Raw genomic sequence first — 23366 nt, forward strand, 5'->3', positions numbered from 1 at the left:
TTAAAAAAGAGGCAATTCGCATATTGGAGCCTAAAATTTAAAAGAAAAAATTGGGTTTTCCTTCTTAAAATAAGCCATTGATGACGTTGGAGTCTAGAATTTAAAAGAAAAAAATTCGATTTTTCTTCTTGAAAAAGAGCTATTACTCAAGTTGGAACCTAGAATTTAAAATAAAAAATTGGGTTTTCCTTCTTCAAAAAGAGCCATTTCTCACGTTGGAGCCTAGAAAAAAAAATGTGTTTTCCTTTTTGAAAAAGAGCCATTGCGCACGTTGGAGCCTAGAATTTAAAAGAAAAAAAAATGGGACTTTCCCTCATGAAAAAGAGCCATTGCTCACGTTGGAGCCTAGAATTTAAAAGGAAAAATTGTGTTTTTCTGTTTGAAAAAGATTCATTACACACGTTGGAGCCTAGAATTTAAGGAAAAAATTGTGTTTTCCTTTTGAAAAAGAGCCATTGCGCATGCTGGAGCCTAGAATTTAAAAGAAAAAATTGTGTTTTCCTTCTTGAAAAAGAGCCATCGCTCACGTTGGAGCCTAGAATTTAAAAAAATAAATTAGGTTTTCCTTCTTAAAAAAGAGCCATTGCTCACGATGGAGCCTAGAATTTAAAAGAAAAAATGGGATTTTCCTTAATGAAAAATAGCCATTGCTCACGTTAGAGCCTTGAATTTAAAAGGAAAAATCGTGTTTTCTTCTTGAAAGAGCCATTGCTCACGTTGGAGCCTAGAATTTAGAAGGAAAAATTGTGTTTTTCTTCTTTAAAAAGAGCCATTACGCACGTTGGAGCCTAGAATTTAAAAGAAAATATTGTGTTTTCCTTTTGAAAAAGAGCCATTGCGCACGTTGGAGCTAGAATTTAAAAAGAAAAATTGTGTTTTTCCGTTTGAAAAAGAGCCATTACACACGTTTGAGCCTTGAATTTAAGGAAAAATTGTTTTTTCCTTTTGAAAAAGAGCCATTACTCACGTTGGAGCCTAGAATTTAAAAGACAAACTTGTGTTTTCCTTCTTGACAACGTCATGAAATTTAAATGGATGTATTGCCTTCAAAGCATTTGCATAATATTAAGAATGCATACTTTCTTAGGAAGACGCGACTAACCGTAAAAACTGCATAAAAAGTGTTGATTGTGAAGAAAAGTTGGGTACCCGTTGGGTACCCCCAAATTACAGTTGGGATATGATATTCAAACATCTCACTTATGCAGGTTTTTTATTCTTATACTATAAGATAAGGTCGAAAAGACAAGGACTGTATTTAATATAACTGTATAAATATAGTTATAAACATACAACTATAGGTATAATATAACTATAGTTATAATATAACTAAGTGTAATAACTAACTATAAATATAACTATAAGATCCAAATAAATAAAACAATCACAAGCACGGCTTGGTTGGGCTGAATTCGTTTTTTGGAATAAAAAAAAACAAAACAGTATAACATCAAAAAGGTTTCAAAAACTAATCATATGCATAAAACTATCAAAATAAGGTATTCTCATTCCATTGAAATTGTCAAAAAAAAACAACTACAAACAAATCAATAAAACTTAAAAAATGTATATCTATATTTATGGGCCATGTCGTGTCAAAAAATTAAAACAAATAAAACATGGAAATTAGAAAGGGTCAATAAAACCATAAAAAGAAGGATATGTTTGAACATAAAACAAATAACAAATATCCGTAATAAAAGGGACTAATGTTTTTTCGTATCTTGAATTAAAGGTCCGAATAAAGGACAAGATAGGAACAGGCTGAGGGACGGCCCGGCTTGGGTGAAGTTTGGGTGGGTAATTTATTCAGAAGATTAAGGAAGGAGATAAGTGCATCAGCTTTGGGGATAATATCATTAATATCCCATTTTTGAGTAGAAGAAATTATGACACCAAGTATTTTCAAAGAAAATCCAGAAATTACAGGAGGCATTAAGGAAAAGGAGGGTTTTTTCAAGGAATTGAATTAGTAGTATCCTGGATGAAGAAGGGATTACTCTCGTATCTAATTCCAAGGCATCATTAGTAATGGCATTGATGATACTGAAAGGGTTACTCTTGAAATTGCTATAATAGTTTTGAGCAACCGTGAGGTCATCAACAAATATTCATCTGTCGGGAATTCCTTAGCGAGACTGTTGATCATAATTGAAAAAAAAAGAAGGGAACCTAGAAGAGCACCTTGAGGTATTCCCTTGTGAACAGGAAGGGGAGTGGATTAATGGTTCTGGTATTTGACTACCTGTGATATATTTGATAAGAAAGAGGCAACGAATTTCACCGGGAAAAGTCAATGTTGAATTCAGTGAGAAGTTTCTGGACTAATATAATCTGATATACAAGGTCAAATCCTTTTTGGAGATCAATGGAAATTAAGTTGAGACAGGTATTAGGCTTTTGACTTCTACCAGGTATAGTAGAAGTGGAACTGAGGCTCTTGAGTTGCCTCAACAATATCACATTATCAACATTATTTATGCAAATTTTTGTTTTTTTTAGATCAAGGTCAATAATTCTAATCCATTCTATCTTTAATCTTATTTTGTTATCTGTCATATTTTGTAGTATATCTAATCTTGACTTGCAGTTGTACAATAGATTGACCTCTGCCCGGCCCTATTGGCCAAGCCCATCTGTTTGGACCTATTGGGGTTCAATCCCAGCTGTCGTTGGATCAAGGGGGAAGAGGCTCATAAACTAAATAAATTCTGATGAAACGTCTGTGAATTGGCTGTGTGCCAAGTAGCACTGGAGGAATTTCTCATTTTACTTGAATTTAGATCTAACTTGATCTATTTTTGTTGGATTCTGTTCATTAGATTGTTAAATATCTAAATAGTTTAGATTCAAAGTTTCTAAAAGTAACACTTAGCTCTACATTTATTCTTACTTTCCTCTCTTTTTTCTTATTTTTGCGAAAGATGACATGCTTCTGTTTTTATCTTTATTTTATTTGTTAGTGGCCTAAGCATATGGATCTGTTTGTTTTCTTCTTTTTTCTCTCTCTCTTTTTTTTCTTTTCTTTTTTTTATTTAGGGTGGAGCCATGAAGGATTCGGTAGATGATTACCGCGCACTCCCTGAAGAAAAGAAGAAGGAATATAGCCGACGATATTTGGAGATGAAAATCGAATACGATAAACAGTACGAAGCATGGAAAATTAGAATAGTAAGTTTTTTTACACTGGTAGTTTATAATTGTTAGTATTAAAATTAATACTTTCAGGACGGTATCATAATGATTAATATCACAATTTATAACATATAATAATCAATATTATAGGTCGTTTGAGGCTATTGTACTCAAGCGCATTTTATTGTCAAATGCCTTACACGGTCATGCCCATCAGTGGCAGTTCTCTTCACGATAGAAGGTAAGGCACTAAACATATGATAATGACAGCCATAGCCATCGTCATACAAATTTATGTGCAAAATCGAAATAACACAAAACATAGTCAAAGTAAACCTTAAAACATTTGAATATCCGACTTTCTGAAAATTAAAATTAATCCAAGTTCAAATTTAAAAGGAAACCTTCAAAATTCTACAACGAATAAAAAGAATAATTAACTAAAATGGAACTATAATGTAGAAACGGAAACTATAATGTAGAAACGGAACTCTATGTAGGAACTAATGTAGAAACTGAACTATAATGTAGAAACGGAACTATAATGCAGAAACGGAATTAAAACGGAACAATATGTAGAATTATTGACGAATGAGTGTAGCATTAAAACCTTGACGAACGAGTGAACGAAACTATTTGCGTAACGTATACGTCATGCTGTTAGCAGCTTGATTTTAGTTAGCGGTTCAGATACTTATGGTGAGAGCCGGTGGCGCAAAAGGAGATGCTCAGGTGGAAGGATTTCCCAAAGCCGTTGATTTGCCAAAATATATATGCCAAATCCACCATGGCGTACCGAAATAGTTGTAAGTGAAGATTGTTTTAAGAGGAGTAATGAGGGACTTTGGGGAATTCAGAAACTACCATGAGAGCTCGGTAATGAATTCTTTCCACGTGGTCCTTCCGATCTGAAGTCAGGTCATAATTAAAGACGGGACAAGCATATTCTACAAGCGGTCGGATAAACGTAAAGGAAATACGCAATAACTGGGAGTTGGGACAAGGAGTTTTAAAGATAGGATACCCAGTTTTGCCCGTTTGATCATCTCCTGTGTCTGTTTATCCCGCTTAAGGTTCCTATGAGATATATTCCTAAAAGTTGATGCCTGGATCCTGCAACCTGAAACATTCAGTTATGCAAGAGGTGAGTTGTGCCTCAGATAAGAAAAACAATACGAGCGATTTTTTTACGATTGATGACCATTTTGCCCTCCTCTGCTTGGCGTGACAAACCCGCCATGCTTCTATCTGCGTCACTTGAAAAACTCTTTTAACAGATCTCCCGCACTGATAAATCATCAACTAATTTAAAGCAATCCGACTCATCATTTGGCAACTCATTTCCCATAACCAATAAAAGTAGAGGGCCTATATTGTTCCCTGTGGAACTCTACTGTAGATTGGCTGGGAGGTCAAAATGGACTGAATTGTGCTTAGTTGTTTTACTTCTACCTGAAAGAAAATTTTCAACTATTCTTACCAAATATACATCATCATTAAAAATTTTCAATAGCTTGCCAATAAGGGTACTATGTCAGCCCAAATCGAATGTTTTCTTTAGGTCATGTACATTGGGGTTGACCCACCGATCTGGTTCATCTAGATACTTTAAATTATTATTAAGAAAACTTACTAAACAATGGTGTTTTGAACTTTTCGGAAGAATCCTTAATTGTTTAAGGTGCATTTTATCCAGAATAAAAGTTTTCAGCCACCCAGCGATGAAACTTTCATATATCTTGCTAAAAAATAGGAGTCATCGTGACAGGGTGCACACCTGTAAAATTCTGGGGATAGAGGTTATGAATCACTTTTTCCAGTTTTGCGTGTACTAGCCTGATCTCGTGATCTTATTGAATATTAAAGTTAACAGAGCACTCAAAAATTCAGGAAAACTCTGAGGTCAAGGGGAATATCGAGTGGTGTAATACTGGTCCTCAGTGGTTTCTTCAATTTGAGGGTAACTTCAGATTCCATGATGATTGGGTAATCCATACAATCTTTTATCGATATCGGGTACATACAATCGACATCGGGTGGATATCGATAGCGATATCTCCATACTAGAATATCGAGTGGTATAGTACTGGTCCTCAGTGGTTTCTTCAATTTGAGTGTAACTTCAGATTCCATGATGATTGGGTAGTCCATACAATCTGGTATCGATATCGGGTACATACAATCGATATCGGGTGGATATCAATAGCGATATCTCCATACTAGAATATCGAGTGGTGTAATGCTGGTCCTCTGCATTTTCTGCAATTTGAGGAGAACTTCATGTTCCGTTATGATTGGGTAATCCATACAATTTGGAGATGGAGCTAAATAATGCTTCGAGTTTAGTGGGGGGAGTAACTAGACAATCGCTGCCAGTTGAATGTTTAGGCGATGTGGAGTTTCTTTACCTCGATCATCACAGCCAAAATTCAGTCCATTTTGTGTTTTGTCTGTCATTTGCTTTTACAACTGTCTAGACTTTGAATCCAATAATTGAAAGCTTTCTTTCGGTAGTATCCACTCGCGTAATTTTGTCAATTTCCCTGGTGGGGGGGGGGGCAAATTAGGATCCAATTTTTCTAGATCAAGTGAAAATGATAATGAAAACTGAAAAATGAGCTGTATAGTACCATAAAGGTAAAGATATACTAAAAAAAACTGCCCCTTTCTGTAGATGCTTGAATTGCGCACGCTTGTCTTAGTTTTGACAAAAATTTTTGAAGAAACTAAATTTCAGCTTGGGGAGAGGGTCAAACTGGGGTCGCGGGGGCAACGTATGGGAGGTACAGTTGCCTCCCTCCTGTCCCATTGCAAATTACGGCCCTGGTAGCACCCTAGTGCTTCCTGAAGGGTAACTCGTCTAATTTTATTCTTCTGGGTAGTCGCATCCTTGTGTTTTTTCCTCTAAAGATGTCTCATTTTTCTGATTTGATTTATATTTTAACGTCTGGATGATCTGCTGAAAAATGTTTGTTGCTTTTTTTGAAAAATAGAAATGGTAGAATAGAAACAGAAATTCCGAAAAAATCTTCATGAAAAGCAGTGGTCATTTTCCATAGAATTTATGCAGTCCCAGTTTTCAGTCGTGATCCAATTACCGAGACCAAACAATGGCGTAGGTGCAGGTGCAGATCGAGGGTGAAGTTGTAGCTGCCTCCTACTGGGGGGGGGGGGGGCTGATGATGGTTTCTTATGGAACTAAGATATGTTAGTAGCTATGCGGCCCAGAGTCTTTTCAGCTTTTGTTGTTGGGCAATTAACTCACTCTTTTAGACCTAATCCTGCTCCCAAAGAATCTATGCGTGGTTTGTTAGCGTTACCAAGCAGGAATGTGCCACCCTTGAGGTATTTACCCACTTCGTAGTCAGCGTTTAATTGAAGTTTTTCCGAAAAACTTTTTGAGAACTGACATCTTTCCCTGGGGTATAATAAAAAACACAAATAGCAAATACCCAAAGAATATCGTCATAATCATCAAGTGCAGTTACCTCTATCTTAAAAGCCAGTGGTCATCTGGGCGCAGCTTTATTACTTTATTATAACCAGAAAAACCAAGTAGATCCTGATTTTGCGTATCTGTTACCGCTACTACTAAGCTTTACATTAGCTAAATTCTCCAGATCAATAATGTTACCTGTATTTAAACTTTCCGCATTAATATACAAAAAATATGCTGAACAATAACATTAGAAGAGTATTCATTTACCTTGGTTTTTACCTTAGTCCTTGGGCAGCTTGTTTCCTCGTGTTCGATTCTGCAAGGCCAGTTTCTTCTAATGCCACAAAACCTGTTACGAAGTTAGTTGTTACGAACCTACAACGCAGTAGGTTGACATTTTGGGAAGGAAATTTCAAGGGATTGGGGTAGGGGGTGGTGGGGAAAGAGGAAGAAGGAGAATTGCAAACGGAACCTGAGATTAGCAGAGTTTGTCTGACCCACGGTGACTGCAAAGAAGGGATCCAGTAATGTAATGTCCATATGGAAAACTTGTCATTTGATGGTTGCCATTATGATGGTCATTTGATGGTTTTCCATATGGAAAACTTGGTTGCCATTTGATGGAGGAAAATGTCATTTGATGGTTTTCTATCCTTGTCATTTGATGGTTTTCCATATGGAAAAATTGGTTGCCATTTGATGGAGGAAAATCGAAAGGGCGAGTTTCTTAGACTCTGCTGTTGCCCCCTTGTATAGTCAAGTCCTTGGCTCCGGCTCGGGTTTGGGATTATTGCTTGGAGCAGCGTCTGGCTATGGCTTGGCATGCTAAAATCCAAAAATACTGGATCATGCCTAAAACGAGACAAACGGTCAAAATAATTAAAAGACTCTAATTAGTTAAATAATAATTAGCATAATAATTAATAATAAATTACCAACACTATCAGCAAAACTGCAAGACTTGTCGGCACAGGCTGTCATAGGGCAAAGATCAACATGATCGAAATTGCAAGTGGATGCTTTGCACTTTTTCAGTTTTTATTTGTGGATTTTGGTATTAGTTGTTTCAGTATTATTTATTTATTGATACCAAATGCGGTAATCTCTAGAAATCTTCCAATTATAATAACATTCATTTAGATTTATAATAGACTTGTAGACTAGTTATTATTTTCCCCAGGATCAAGAATTAGTATACATATTAAATTTTCAGACTTAAGATGATTCCTAGATTTTTCGTCAAAATCGTGCGTTCTTTGTAAAAAAAAAAAAATAAAAAGAAGAAGAAAAACAAACAAAAAATAATCAGGAAACTACGGAAAGTATTTAGACTTTTCAACTGAACAAAATTTGAGTTATTGAAAAATTATTTTTACTTTTACTTTTTATCCTCTACAATCCATGATTTCTACATTATTTAGAATTTATGATTTGAAATTACTTAACAACTTTGAAAAGTACTTAAACTTTAGATAAAAATTATTTTACTGGTCATCCTCTATAATCATTAGAAGTTTTTAATGCAAAATTATTTATGAAATCTTAGAGTACTTGGCTTTGAATGAAGATTGTTTTACTTGTCATCACCCATAATTCAAGGTTTGTTCATCATTTAACACTAACAGCAATAAAATCTGCTGAAAATCAAGAGATAGTGACTTTTTGTAGAATAAGAAAGTTTGCTAAACAATAAATTTTCTGCAATAACAGTAATTCCTGGAACTTCAGTTGAAATGTCACGCTCTCACTAAAAAACTAGAAATAATTGTAATCTAGACTTCCAAAAGTGCTATTAATTTAAATATGCATGGGTTAATTTGTTGTCTTCTAAAATTTATGGTTTGTACATCTTTTAGAATTCTAGCAGAGAGGTGTTTAATTCTGCTGTGAAATGTGGTTTAAAATTCTGCTAACTCCTGATGCTAACAGCTCTCTGCAGCACTAAGTCGCCTGAGGTCAACACAGCTCTGCACGCTCTTTGTTCATTTAGTCTATTCAAACCTGAAAACTTTGCCTCCTCCTCTCATTAAATCCCAGTTCTAATTAAATTGTTTCTTGTGGCCTCTTCCAATCGTATTTGGCGGCAACTTGTTTTTTTTTCTCAGCCCTAGATAGATGATCTTCCTTCCTCTTTCAAGATTGGCCTAGCTATTTTAATCTTTGTTTCATTATAGTCCCGAAAAGCCGGATCAGAATACATGTTTCTTACAGCCTATTGTTAGATATATGATTAGTCAAACGGAGTATCTCAAACTATTTTTCGACAATTTGCCTGGGAAACAATCTTCCTCCACCTTTAGAAGTTTCCATGTGTCAGAGCCACATTTAACCCATGTCAGTACTGTTTCTTCCAGTTTTCTAATCTTAGGCCCCAGACTTACCTTCCTATTCTTCCAAACTTTTTTTCTGTTTTTCAAATAGCTTTAGATTCCCTAAATATGGATTTACCTGAATTTGCCAGAATCTTTCATTACCCGTGCCATATATGCCGGAAACTTTTAAGCACTGCTCAATGTAATTCGCCGGAAAATGCCTTTATTAGTTTATTTTCCTCAAAATTGAGGATTGTATAAAATACATCAATGAAACTGTAGACAAAAAAAAATTAAGCACAGAATTGATTTACAATAGGCTTAATAGTATAATTACATAAAATACGGTGCAATCTTTTACGATCTGTCATCCTTCGTCTGTCAAGCTTGGCCTAGCTTATTTAACCTTTATCTCATTATTGTCCCAAGAAGTTGGAAAGAACCACGTTTTTTCTACAGCTTATTGTTTGGTGTACGGTTAGTCAAACACGAACCTCAAACAATTCTTATAGTTTGTCTTTAGTATAGTATTACAGGCAATTCCTTTGGGGAACATTTAACAAATTTTTCTCTGCCTTTGGAAGTGCCTGGGCTTCAAAGCCACCCTTGACCTCTGATATATCTTCCAGTATTCTAATCTACGTTGCAGACTTGCCGTCATATCCTTCCAAACCTTTTCCATGTTGTCAAAAAACTTTAGTTTCCCTAATTCTGAAATTGCTAGAATATTTATTTTTCCATGCTAAATTTTCTAGCAAATGCCAGGGGCCACCCCCCCCCTGAAATGTTTCTCCGACTCGTAATACGGGACAAAAATGAATGTGAACAAATTTTTGATGGGTTTTTTGTACCCCCCCCCCCTGGAATAAATCCTTTTGCCCAATCTTCCCCTTGAAAAAAAAAATCCTGGATACGGTCATTCACGTGAATACTCCACAATCTAATCTGCTGAAAAATACCTCTGCTTTTTACGTTTGAAATAGTTTGATACTATGCATGAATGGAGACTATTAAAGTGTTAAATGCTTAAGATGACTTCTAACCCCAACCTCTTTTCCTCCCTTGACTTCTGGTAGCCATATCCCTAGAAAAAAAAGTCCTAGCTCTGCTCGTGTCTATAACGATATTTATTTCTTATGATTTTAATAATAGTAATTTGATTATGAAAGTAACGTGGCATTGCATAGGATAGCTAGATGGCAACCTTTTTTAATGTCATTGAGATAAAGAGAAGACAGAAGTAGTTTGAAGATGAAAAAAAAGAAATCCCCACTCGAATATATATATATATATATATATATATATATATATATATCATCTGTACATTTTTTATCTGGATTTTTGATTTCTTTGTTTTGGTCCAAGAATTGTCATGATAAATATCGAGATATGAAAGTTATTGTCATCTGAAAACTGTGTTTTGAATGTTTATAAGTAGTTTCGTAAAGTTCACTATCCTCCATGTGTCAATATAAAAAAAAAATACAAGGCCAGATTTTCCCTTTCCTTGGGTGATAGTTGAACAATTTATATTTTTAATTTTTAATTTCCGATTTTTCCTAATAGAAGTCTGAAAAAATTGGAAAAAGTAGCAGTTTTTGGGCCAAAGCTTTCAATTTTAATAATTTCATAGACGACACTGACTTTTAATTTACGAATTTAAGCGAATGAAAATAGAAAAAACGGTTGTAATATTTTAAATAAGACAAGGGTCAAAAATAAATAAACAAACTTTTAATTCTAAACAAAATCCAAATATTCGGCTTCACATCTGGAAGCCGAATATTTGTTTCGCTAATCTCGTGTCAAAAACTTTTTTGTTTGTTTCGTCATTAAGATATCAAAGAGTTCGCACTATTGAGTATACTAGAGTATTATCATGATTAGTATGACCGACAGGCTTTCAGACTTAGAAAGTAATCGGCTGTCTGTTGACCAATTATTATCCACCCCTATTGCAAATGATAGTTTAAGTTAAGGAAATAATACTCAAGCAATGAAAGCTAGTAATTTTTTGGATAGTCAGTCGCTGAAGAAATGGTCGGTCAAAGAAGATACTATTTTTGCATTTTGGAATTGCCAAGGCCTTAGGACTGCGTACCCTACACTGTGTAACATATTAAGTGATATGCAAGAAACACCGTTAGTAATAGGACTATGTGAGACGTTTGTATCGAATAGGGATAATTTTTCAGTGTGGGATTTCCAGTTTCCAGGATATGTTAGTGAAAGAAAAGAACGACAGGTTATGGAGCGAGGCGGTCTGGCTTTGTTGACAAAGGAAGGAGTTTCGTATTGGGTAAGGAAGGATCTCTCACTTTGGCTTGAAGGAAGACTTGAGACTCTTTTTATTGAAATAGAAGATAAATCTGATCAAAATGTAGTTGTTGGTTTAGTTTATAAGACACCGTCATTTAATGAGGATGTTTTTATTGAGGAAATGGAGCATTTAATGGAGAAATTTAGTAATGCTCATAAATATAAAGTAGTAATGGGGGATTTCAATATTGACCTCCTTAAAAGTACAAGCCGCCTAGATTTTCTTAACTCTATGATTTCATCATTCCAGTACCCCCTGGTAACTATTCCTACACGAGCAACTGATAAGTCTGCGACTCTTATCGATAATATATTTGTGGATGGAAAGCTGCTTGAAAGTTCGTATGCTGATGTTCTACTCACGGATGGATCCGACCATCTTTTTCTTCTTAGTAAAATAAAAAATCTTACAGGATTATAAATAAGAGTGGTCAAATAAATAAAACATATTTTCGTGATTTAAGAAATGATAATTTAAAAAAATTTGAGAGAGAAATGGATGATGCAGATTTTACTCCAGTTTTTGAAGAAGATAACCCGTCGGTTGCGTATGATATTTTTGTTGCAATATTTACAAAGATATTGAATGATACGTGTCCTCTAAGAAGACTTAAAAGAGGTAGTACGAAATTCCCAAAGAAACCATGGATTACACAGGGCATTCTAAATTCTATAAGTCGGAAAAATGAATTGTATAAAATATACCTAGGTGAACCATCTGTCATTAATTTTCAGCAGTTTAAAAATTACCGGAACACTTTAAACGGATTAAAACGGAAAGCTGAAAAAATGTATTTACAAAATGAATTTATGAAGCATAAATGTGATATGAAAAAAACATGGAAAACAGTAAATTCACTCCTGGGTCAAAAGGGTAAAATAGAAGTTATTAATAAATTACAAACAGAGAGGGGGAATTTGACTACCCCAAATGATGTTGCGAATTATTTATGTGATTATTTTTCTAGTGAGGGAGCGAAACTTTGTGACGATGCTCGGAAAAGAATTAAGCGGCCTCCCAAAATAGTTCAGTCGGAAATTCCAGTAGAAAATCAGCTGGTTTTTAATGCTTGTAGCATAAGTGAAGTGAGTACAATTATCAGTAGAATCCAATCAAACTCAAGTGGCGTAGACGGGATTTCTCTTAAGATTGCTAAATCAGTTAAATCAGTTATACACCAATTGTATGTAATTTGATTAATAAGTCTATGGAAAAGGGAATTTTCCCGGAAGTTTTGAAGGTGGCTTAAATAATACCATTGCACAAAGGAGGTAAGAGAGACGACCCTTAAAACAAAAGACCCATTTCTATCCTCCCTTTTTTTTCAAAAATATATGAAAAGGTGATAGGATCCAGGCTAACTGATTACGTTGAAAATAATACAATTCTTATAAATACTCAATTTGGTTTTAGAAAAAAAATGTCCACAGAAATGGCAACCATTGAATTTGTTGACTGGGTAAATACGTCGTTTGAAGCGGGTCTGATTCCAGCTGCTTTATTCCTGGATTTGAAAAAGGCTTTTGACACGATTGACCATAAACAGTTATTACTTGAGCTGGAAAAAATCGGTGTTACCGGAAAGAGCTTGTCTTGGTTTGAATCTTATTTAAGTGACCGAAAGCAGGTTGTGGTGAATGGGTGTTTTACTTCTGAAGCTAGTACGATAACTTGCGGAGAACCCCAGGGCTCTATACTAGGTCCTCTTTTATTTTTAATATTTATAGATCGGATTAAGTATTATTTGTCAGAGGCTGGTATAATCCTTTTTGCAGACGATACTCTTTTACTTGTAGCTGCTCCATCAGTTGATCTACTTTTTGATAAAATGATAAAGGCAATGACCGAGTTTATTGAGTGGGCAGATTTCAATCTTTTGACATTAAATTATAATAAAACTAACTACATTCTATTTTCTCGGATATCTAGTATCGAAACTAATTTAGAATTAATAATAAACGGAAATCAAATAAAAAGAGTAAAGGTAACAAAGTATTTAGGTTTTATGATTGATGAAAATCTATCATGGAAAACACATTCAAATATTATAGCTTCAAAGTTGTCCAGATCTCTGGGTGTGCTTCGCCGAGTTAAAAACCTAGTATCCTATAAATTTCTTCGGTTACTTTATTTTGCTATTTTTCACCCGTTTATTTGCTATGGTTGCTCTTTATGGGCTAGTAATTTTGTATCATGTTATAAAAAAATCCAAAATAAAGCCGTTAAACTCTTATCACCTAAAACTTTATTTACTCATAATATTAATGAACTTTATACTAAGAATCAACTTTTTGATATTTCAAAAACAAGAGACTACCAAGTTAGTATTTTCACATATAAATTAATTAATAATATACTTCCCTCTTCTTTCGAAAATTTTTTCTCCATTAATTGTGATCTTCATAGCCACGATACACGAGGGGCATCAAATCCGGTACACCCATTTAGAAATACGGCTAGAGCTTCTTTCGTGATTAGAAATTTTGCCCCCTCTGTATGGGATATTATTCCAATTGAAATAAGAAATTCGAGTCATTTGGCTTCCTTCAAGGCTGTTGTTAAGAGATTCTTCCTTGCAAAAGAATAGTATAGTAATGATGCAAAAGTATAGTAATAATGCGTGGGTGTCATAAGTAGAATCTTTGTATGTAGTAATATGTAGAGTAGAGATGACTGCCACCTGCTGCCAACAAGCCCCTCGGGGCTTTCTTAGCAGGTGCAGCAAAATGTTTTGTATACATGTTTTTGCAATAAATTAATCTAATCTAAAAAATCTAATATATATATATGTATATATATATATATATATATATATATATATATATATATATATATATATATATATATATATATATATATATATATATATGTATATGTACAAAGTAGTTTAAACAAGTGGCGAAAAAAACAGAGACAACACACAAAATCTATACAATAAATAAAGAGAAAAACGAAAGGAAACTCGTATTTAAATAAAATCCAATCAAGTAAAAATACAAGGCACAAGCCGAGATATCGCTGCATACTGCTGTAAACGTATGTCTCTTAATTAATCTTTTGGAACTAGATTCATATATATAACCCCTTGAATCGAATATATAACCCCTTTCGACTATACATATATAGCCCCAATACTACTCAGTTCATTATGCAGTTTCCTCAAAAGGATTTAATTTTAAATATTTATAGGTGAAAAAAATCGATAATTTATCATGTATGTTAATTTATAGATTGTTGACATGCTATTTTTAATAAGGAAGGATTTATAAATGAAAAACAAATAAATAATATATAACTCGTTATATTATATTACATTAACATATGATATACTATCATTATTAAATGACCAATCCTTCTTGGAAGAAATTATGGTTCTTAGAAGGTTCTGGATTTTGAATTTCTAATAAAAATCTGTACCCCTGTATTATTTATTAACGAGTGCTGATGCTTCTGAGGCCCGAGTGTCATTTTTGAGTCGTAGTTGTACTGATAAAAACAGGATTTTACTGGCTTTTTGATAAAATTACACTAAAAAACAAGTTTTGTAAGTGAAAGTAAGGAGCGACATTGAAACTTAAAACGAACAGAAATTATTCCATACAGGTAGGGGCTGTCCCCTCCTCAATGCCCCACTATTTAAGCTAAAACTTACTCTTTCTCAAAGCTCTACTTATTAAAACTATCAAAAACTTTAGCGTGAAGAGTGAGCGTTGAGGAGGGTACAGCCCCTTTCATATACGGAAAAATTTCTGTTCCTTTTAAGTTTTAATATCGCTTCTTACTTTCAGTTAAAAAACTTTCTTTTTTTATTGAATTTCTGAACGTTTTTGAATTCATGCAGATTTTGAAGATTGCTCATCGTACATGAATAATTAAATAGAAATTTGAATATTAATTTTACTTTTTTTAACTAATGATAACCTTATAATAGCCGAAGTTTGATTTTTGCTCCAATTATTTAAGAATAACTCTTTAATCACAAAGGCTGTTTAATTAGAATAATAACATATTTTAAAAGTTAAAAAAAAATGTAGCGTAAGACCGAGCCATTGTGGAGAGGAAACTGCCAACCCCTCTTAAATACATAATATTTTCTGTTCTTTTTAGCTTTAACGTTGTTACTTACTTTCAGTTGAAAAACCTTGTTTTTATTAATTTCTGGTCATTTTTAAATAATGCTGGGAAATTCGTTGCCCCCTTCACGGAAAATTTTCTAGCCCCATGAAAAATTCCTCCATGGAAAGATGCTCTCACGTAACTTTCTCCCTCCGAACCCCCCTCCCTCCACCAGCAAAAATCCCCCCCCCCCTGAAGACGTCTGTATATTTCCTAATAACTAATACTATATGTAAACAATTAGCAAAGTCCACAACTTGCAGCTCTTCCCCCGGGGACTGTTGGGGATCAAGTCATCCTCAAAAACTTAGTAATTAGATTTTTCGACTATGTTGAACAAAATGGCTGTCTCAAAATTTTGATCTGGTGACTTTGTGGAAAAAGTGAGCATGGGAGGGGGCCTAGTCGCCCTCCAATTATTTTGGTCACTTAAAAAGAACACTAGAACTTTTAATTTTTGTTCCTCGCAATATTCTAGGACCACGGAGTCGATACGATCACCCCTGTAAAAAAAAATAAAATAAATAAACACGCAGCCATGATCTTTCTTCTGGCAAAAAAAAATACAAAATTCCACATTTTTGCAGACAGGAGCTTGAAACATCGACAGTAGGGTTCTCTGATACGCTGAATCTGATGGTGTGGTTTTCGTTAATATTCTATAACTTTTAGAGTGTGCCTTTTTTGAAAATGAGGCAAATATTCTCAGGCTCTTAACTTTTGATGGGTAAGACTAATTTTGACGAAACTTAAACATTTGAAATCAGCATAAAAATTTTATTCTTTTGATGTATCTATTGCATGAAAATTCCGTTTTTTTAGAGTTTCGGCTACTATTGAGCCGGGTTGCTCCTTACTTACAGTTCGTTACCACGAACTGTAAATAATATTGAGCTTTAGCGTTTTGATGATTTGTAAGTTACTCGAGTTGTAAAAAAGGCAGCATAGCTCTCTATGTCTGTATGAGCATTTTATGCGTCTTATAAACTTTTTCAATGCTAAGCGTGAGTGTAGCTTATTAAGAGTCGGAACTGGTGCTAGTGTCGACAAAAAAAACTATCAGCACCATCTAGCGTCTAGTGACAATTGGCTTTTTTCCAAGCTCTGTAATCCTATTCCTGTCTGTACCCTAATTTTAACAATCACGCTAATTAGATTAATTTTTCTTGTTATTACACTAAAAAAAGTTGAGTTTTGCCTAAACAGTAGGTAGCGTTGATCGTTTTGTTTTGCTCTAGCGTCAGTTCTCACTCTTATAAGTTATGCCCATACTCTTTGGATCAATCTGTAAATTGTCTTTCCTCATTCAATTAATTTCTAGGAGCCAGTTCTCATATCAATATTGGAAGTTATAAAAGAAACATATGAGGAAGTTCCAGTGATACGTGCACCATTAGAGCCCATGCCGATACCCTCATATCTCAAGGATAGTGAAAGCTGACATTGTTATATTCAATTTATGTGATGTCATATTTGAAAAGTTCTCAATTTTTTTAATTTTTAGGAAGCAAATTTGTTTTTGTATCTTATTGGTTTTGTGAGTATATTAGGTAATCCTTTTGGATAATAATGCTAAGTGTAAGGAATTCCCAAAGACCTTATATTACTGCTAGGTCAACACACCTATGGAGAGTTGTGATATTTTCTTGGTTGTTCATAACGGTGGCACTATTCGATGAAGAACGCTTTGTGACAGGCATATTTGGACTCAAGTCTTTGGCCTTGAGTTTGTACACTTCGCTGTGACAAAGGTACATAGATACTATTTTACTGAACGTCGTATATCTCCATGCGTATTTTCTCCCTAAAAAATTTCTAACATTGTCTCTATTCTACTTACTTTCCGAGGTAAATCTAACTTATCTTGACTCTTCTACTACTACTACTGATAACAACTAACTGCTGCACCAAGCCGCCTGAGGTCAACACAGCTGCGCAAGCTCGTTCTTCACCCCAACCTATTCGAAGCCTCCCTCTTTACACCCTCCCAAGAAGTTCCCATTTCCCTTAAATTTGGCTGTGCAAAAATGTATGCAATTTCACAGGTTTTTGTTGTCAATTTTTATAGGGTTTAGGGGAGAGTAAATAAAGCCTTTGCTTTGTAACACCATATATCTATGTATTCTCACGTTGACAGTCATTGTCAGACCAGGGGTTATCGACTCAGTTTTATCGTCAGAGGCACGTACGCATGGTGGTTCAATAAGAAACAAAATTTGGGAGGGGTGAGGGGAGGGTGTAATCACCAAAAGAAATTTCTTTGATAATCTGAATAATAAGGGCCCAGAAATTAAATAAAAAATGATTCTGAGATACGGCTTGACGCCCCCCCTGCAGGTGTCATGTCTTGTCAGACCAAATTTATTCGTCAGATTGCGATGATATTTTGAATTTTTTTTGGTTATTGAAATTAAACTATTTTTTTTATTATTTTTTCCAAGCGACAATAATTAAAATGATTTAATTGTTGAATAAAATAAACATATAAAAAATAATTTTATTAAATCTAAATAAGTAAAGTATTAAAAAATTTTGAGTCATTAATATATAACATTTTTACTATTAAAGATCAGATAACTAGGAACTATTTTTATTGGCAATAAATCAAACTGTAGATCAAATAAAAAAAGAAAGTAAAATTGCAAGTAAAAACAATTTTTATTGACTTAAAAATCCAAAAGAAAACTTTAAAAATTGGAAAATAATTTTATCATAAGCTGCCCAGTTACTTGAGTGTCGAATGAAAGGTTTGTCAATATATCGAAAATTAACAATTTAAATGAATGACAAAATTCACCCTGTCATTTTTTTTTTCAAACCCCTGCTAAAATTTTAGGTAAAAACATTTATCAAAGAGATTCATTGGCGGTCAGCCTCATTGTGAATCGCTAAAAGTTGATTGTCTAGGTTTTAGACCGGTCAAAAGCTCAATTGAAGCCCCTGCTAAACTTGTAGGTAACAATATTTATCAAAGAGATTCACTGATTATCAGCCTCCTTGTGAGCTCCCCCCTCAGCACAAGTTATCTAAATTGCTTCGAGTTGAGTGTCTAGTCAGATGAGATTTGAACCAAGAGTCTCGATAGAAACTTCATATCTTAAGATAATTCGAATAAACAAACTTAGTTCAATGCAAAAAAAAATCGACACATATCAGCACTAAGAAGGCATACAAGAAATGGAAAGTAAAGTGTTGGGTAAGAGTGACATTTTCTATTGCAAATCTTCTCAAAAGCCAATAGCGAATTGTTTAACACAAAATCTTAGCAATCAACTCAAAAAATAACTCAAGTAAATTGTTTCATTTTGCATACAAATTAAGTTACTCTTTTTATTTGATAATTTTTTAATAAGTGAATTTAAAAATAAACTTATTCCTAACAAAATGTATCCTAAAATCAATTCCCCTGCCACCACTGCTATTCTGGCGTCTGTCTCCCCCTGGAAAATTTTCTGCGGGTGCCCATAGTTCCCCCTCGATCTTGTCCTCACAAAATAAGTCTTTCTTTACTTTCATATTGTTGAAGTTTTTTTTATTATTCTTCTCAATGTCACTCCCTACAATTTCATCCACCCTTATCATTTGTTAACAGTTTGTTCGTATCTTCAATTGGAACAAGTCCGAATAGTTGGTGCCGTTCCTCCATTTTACACCTCGCTGATCAATACTTCGATGCCCTTTCTGCTTCATTTACTTTTATATCTTTCTTGTGTGGTCCATCACTCAGAAAATTTTTGTACAAATCATTTTTCTATTACATCTTGCTTAAATGATTTTCGCTAATATACATGCCTTTCTAATTTTCTTCCCTAAAACATCGGATGCTTTTCAAACTATTTTCCTAAAATTATTCGATCCTTGTCCTAAATTCCAAACTACCCATTTTTATATCCAACTGTTATTTGACGTAAAATACTTTCTGTCTCCTTAATAAAACGACATAGTCTTCATCTATTCGCTAAGGTAATTGAAAACTACACGCTTCCTATTGTTTCAAAGAAAAAAGTAGCCACATTTGTTAATTAATTTTTCACAAAATTGGTTACCTTTTCTGAGGATTCTAGTGAGCTTTTTTTTTTACCTGGTGGCAATGCTAATTGAATGATAAGAATTGTGCCTCTGACAATAAAAGCTTATGGACATTTGACATGTTCACGAGTTTTTTATTTAGCCAACATTTTCAAGCAAAATCGTATGTAAGCACAGCTAGCGGTACTTGCGAAATTTGAACTGATATTTGGTTTTAGTTGAAGTGAATGTTATTTTAAAATATTTAGTCACTTTTTTGGAGAATAGCGGTCAAAGCATTTAATTATTGGTAGTCAAATATTGCTTTCAAATTTCAGGACACAGCAATATTAGTACTCTTAAAGACTTGTGATGTTACGAAAGCATTTGGGAATTTACGGATAGGCCTAATTTTAGCCATACTTAGAAAACGACAAACTGCAAATTGCTTTCTTGTGACGAAATTAATCTGAACCTTGAAAAGAATAACATGAAATATCAATTCGTGTGCTGCGGGGTAAGGCCGGTCACTGAAAGAATTTAGAAAATGCATTTTTAAAAATATTTACGGCATTTCTTGTGATTCGTTAATTGATTCCTTATCCCTTTCCGACGAAGTGGCTCCTCAGTGAAACCACCTTTTCATATTTTTATCATCAAGTGTAGATGGCGAAAATAAGGAACCACCGGTCTAGCATATTCCTAGTAACGCTTTCTAATGAGCGAAATTTTATAGGTAGCCTAATTGACACCTAATGAGGCATAGCTCGGTTTTTCGATGGGACCACGTGCAATTTTTTAGACAAAGTAAGAAAGTTTAATATACTTGGTAACAGTAATATCTTTAATATTATTTTCCTGCCAATTTGTTCTTAGCATCACAGTTTCAGATATGAAGCGCTATAAGGAGATATTGGACATGAGAGGCTGGTAATCCCCAATGACCACCTTGTAATATATGCTAAGAAGTTGTTTCTTGTTTTTTGGAGTCGATTGAGCTTGAGACCATTTTGGCAGCTCGACAAAAAAAAAGTGGAACTCAAGCAATTTCCCCAAAATTGGGTCTTGCATCTAAAGTCTCAAATTAATTTTGCTCTTCTCGAGGTACATCGTTATGCAACGCCGTCCTTTGCGGACACAGGATATCTCAAAGTTATTTGATGACTTACCTTCAGATCAAGAATCTGAACTTGACCTGTCATCAGATGATGGTGCTGATGATTCGCTGCCAGATCTTCCAATTTCAAATGCCACATCCCTGAGCAACTTACTGGCTTGAGAGCTATCATCAAGTGACAACAAAACCGATAATCAAGTGGACGGAGTAGTAAAGTAACGACGAAGATTCTCTTCCCCTTTGAATTCATTGTGAGAAGTGGAATAAGGCATTTGAAGTCAAAGATGTCGAATCCTTCACCGAGTCCAGGGGCCTATTGAGATAGAAGCTTTACATAATCCAGTTGATTTTTTTCCTCGAGCTGTTTGATCTTGATCTTATTGACCACAATGTATTTTAAACGAACTTATATACTACTTAGAAAGGTGTTCCGCTCTTCCCAACTATTCGAAGTTAAATGAAAGTTTTTTGCAATAAACATTCTTATGGGTGTCAAGACAGAACCATCTTATCGAGATTTCTGGTGAAGTCACGAAGAGCTCAGAGATAATTACATCTCTAGGCTGATGAATATAAGCCGTTTCACCTGTCTTCTTGCTCACGTTCATCTCAATGACAGTTTGATCTTACCCCGGAGAGGATGCGACAACTATGACAAGCCCCACAAGATCAGACCGCTGATTGACAAACTACGCTCAAGCTTTCGAAGGACATGCAAGGCTACCAAAAAGCAGGCCGTCGACGAAAGTATGGTCAAATTCAAAGGACGCACTGCTTTCAAAGAGTACATCCCTACAAAGCCCATAAACAAAGCTACAAGATCAGGGTCAGAGCAGACAAGCACGGTTTAGTTTATGATTTAAGGTCTACACTGGGAAGTTAGCTGATACTAGCGAGTTTGGACTTGGAGAACGAGTAGTTATAGATCTTACGACAGGATTGGAAGGCAAAAATTATCACGTTTATTTTGACAACTTCTTCAGTTCAGAAAATCTTACGGAAAAAATGACGAAAAATAAGCTCTACGGTTGTGGTACAGTTCGTAAAAACCTTAAAGGTCTACCAAAACTCAAAGCCAAAAAAGAGCTGAGACGAGGTGATTCGAATCACGCTGTGAGGGCAGATGGAATCTGCTGTGTATGCTGGAAGGACAAACGATGTACACAACTTCTTTTGACGATTCACAAAGGAGAAGAAGTGACACAGATCAGTAGGAAGGAGAACGATGGATCTGATACCCAAGTTACATGCCCAAACGTGGTCGTCGAGTACAACACGTTTAAGGGCTGCATCGACAAAGCTGTTAAGTTGATTTCCTTCTATACGATAGACAGGAAAAGCAGAAAGTGGTGAAATCGCCCACTCTGGCACTTCGTTGACATTACAACAATAAATGCCTTTGTCTTGTTCAAGTTGTCCACTATACCCGATGGTAACAAGATGACGTTGAAGGAATTTAAATTTCGCATTGTCACTGGATCGGTTGGAAGTTATTTGTGCAAGGGTGAGAGAGGTTGGCCATTCAGAAAATCTGAAGTTATCCCCAAAGTTAAGCCTTACGTTCCTCGAGAAAAGAGATTGAATCAATCAAAGCACTTACCTGTTCCAGATATTTCAAGAAGATGGGCTCAATGTAGTACAAAGATTGAGCCCCATCGCAAAAAATGGTATTGCTCAGTTTGTAAAATTCTGTTGTGCATGAAATACACTAAGAATCGCTTTAGGTCTTTTCATCGGATGTGAGATTTTTTCTGCACATGTGTCAAAGCGGTCTCTACCAGAGACCACCTTATATTTCATTTCATAGATGGAATAAATTCTTTTTGAGTTTAATACTAGTCGGTTTCTAAGCCCACGGACAAAGAATACGCAAAAAAAAGTATAATTTTCTGATGATTTCATAATACTTACCGGAAAGTGCTATTCCAAGGAGAGATTCCAGTGAATTCCACTAGTGAAATTCACAAGCGAAAACAAGAGTACAGTAATGATAGGCAGCATTACGTCTGCCAATTTTTAAATTTAGAAAGCGTTGCTGGAAAATTTGTCATGCTGAGTTTGGGCCTTAGACAAGGAGTGCATCGGTATTGGTTTGAATCAGCTACTAGCTTAGTTACGGTAATAACATATGAGGTAAAATTCTAGTTGATTGACTTCTTGCTATCTCAGAAAGGGGTTAGATTGGGAAATTGAAACTTTCAGGGATTGGTCTTCAGGCTAATGTATACCTTGGGAAGGTATTTTAAAGTACCCACGTCTATTCCTTCTCCCTCTGACGAGCCCTGAAATTCACCTACATGACAGGTCTATACCTATTGAAATTCTGACAAAACAACATTTTACCTTAATTTTCAGTTACCAGTTGCTTTTTCCCTGCCTTTAGTTCTGAAAATGTAATTCCTGTTATTTGAGTAGAATTCTAAGCTGTATCAATGTTTTTTTTTTCAAAATTTAGGAAATTTATTTGAATATCTTCAAAACCTTATAAATTGGGACTGAGCAAAGCTGTGAAGCTGAAAACAATTTTGTTGTACTTCATTCAAGGAGAAGATCTATTTTGCAAGGCTCACTTTTATAACACACATATTTTTGAAGGTCATCAAAGGTCAAGGCCCTCTAGTGGGAGAAAGAGAAGAGGTAGATACTTCTAAAGAGAGTAGAAGAGGTAGATACTTCTTCCCAGGACATACTTTAGCCTGTAGACCCATCCCTGAAAGTTTCATTTTCCTAACCTAACCTCTTTTTGAGATAGCAAGAAGTCACTCAACTAGAATTTTACCCCAAATGAAAGTGGCTCTTCTGAAGGAAATACTACAAAATTAAGAATGGTTTTGATTCCATTTTGTGCTATTTTACAATATAATAGGATAAATATGGAACAGTTCAAACTAATGACCTAGGAATAAGGTAAACATACCA

The 23366-nt window shown here is 34.8% G+C and overlaps 3 protein-coding genes across 3 annotated transcripts in view; all 3 read left to right on the forward strand.

Annotated features, from left to right (window-relative positions):
• The window catches only part of LOC136032311 (transcription factor A, mitochondrial-like), a 45313-nt gene extending 28462 nt beyond the window's left edge, over nucleotides 1–16851 (forward strand). Inside the window, exons 4-5 of the mRNA XM_065712610.1 lie at nucleotides 3040–3171; nucleotides 16644–16851. Of these exons, the coding sequence (XP_065568682.1) occupies nucleotides 3040–3171; nucleotides 16644–16763 (252 nt within the window). The 3' untranslated portion in view covers nucleotides 16764–16851. The remainder of the gene's footprint in view (nucleotides 1–3039; nucleotides 3172–16643) is intronic.
• A 4601-nt stretch (nucleotides 16852–21452) lies between these two features.
• Nucleotides 21453–21800, forward strand: LOC136032492 (uncharacterized). Its single transcript, XM_065712804.1, has one exon. The coding sequence runs from the start codon at nucleotides 21453–21455 to the stop codon at nucleotides 21798–21800; it is 348 nt and encodes a 115-aa protein (XP_065568876.1).
• Nucleotides 21801–22353: 553 nt separating this feature from the next.
• LOC136032312 (transcription factor A, mitochondrial-like) overlaps nucleotides 22354–23366 on the forward strand; it is an 83654-nt gene continuing 82641 nt past the window's right edge. Inside the window, exon 1 of the mRNA XM_065712611.1 lies at nucleotides 22354–22531. Within this exon, the coding sequence (XP_065568683.1) occupies nucleotides 22497–22531 (35 nt within the window). The 5' untranslated portion in view covers nucleotides 22354–22496. The remainder of the gene's footprint in view (nucleotides 22532–23366) is intronic.

The sequence above is a fragment of the Artemia franciscana genome, chromosome 10 (assembly GCF_032884065.1).
Source record: "Artemia franciscana chromosome 10, ASM3288406v1, whole genome shotgun sequence".
Classification (NCBI taxonomy): domain Eukaryota; kingdom Metazoa; phylum Arthropoda; class Branchiopoda; order Anostraca; family Artemiidae; genus Artemia; species Artemia franciscana.

What these genes read in the sequence shown, in the direction of transcription:
- LOC136032492 (XM_065712804.1), top strand. Translation starts at nt 21,453, where the DNA reads ATGACGAAAAATAAGCTCTACGGTTGTGGTACAGTTCGTAAAAACCTT.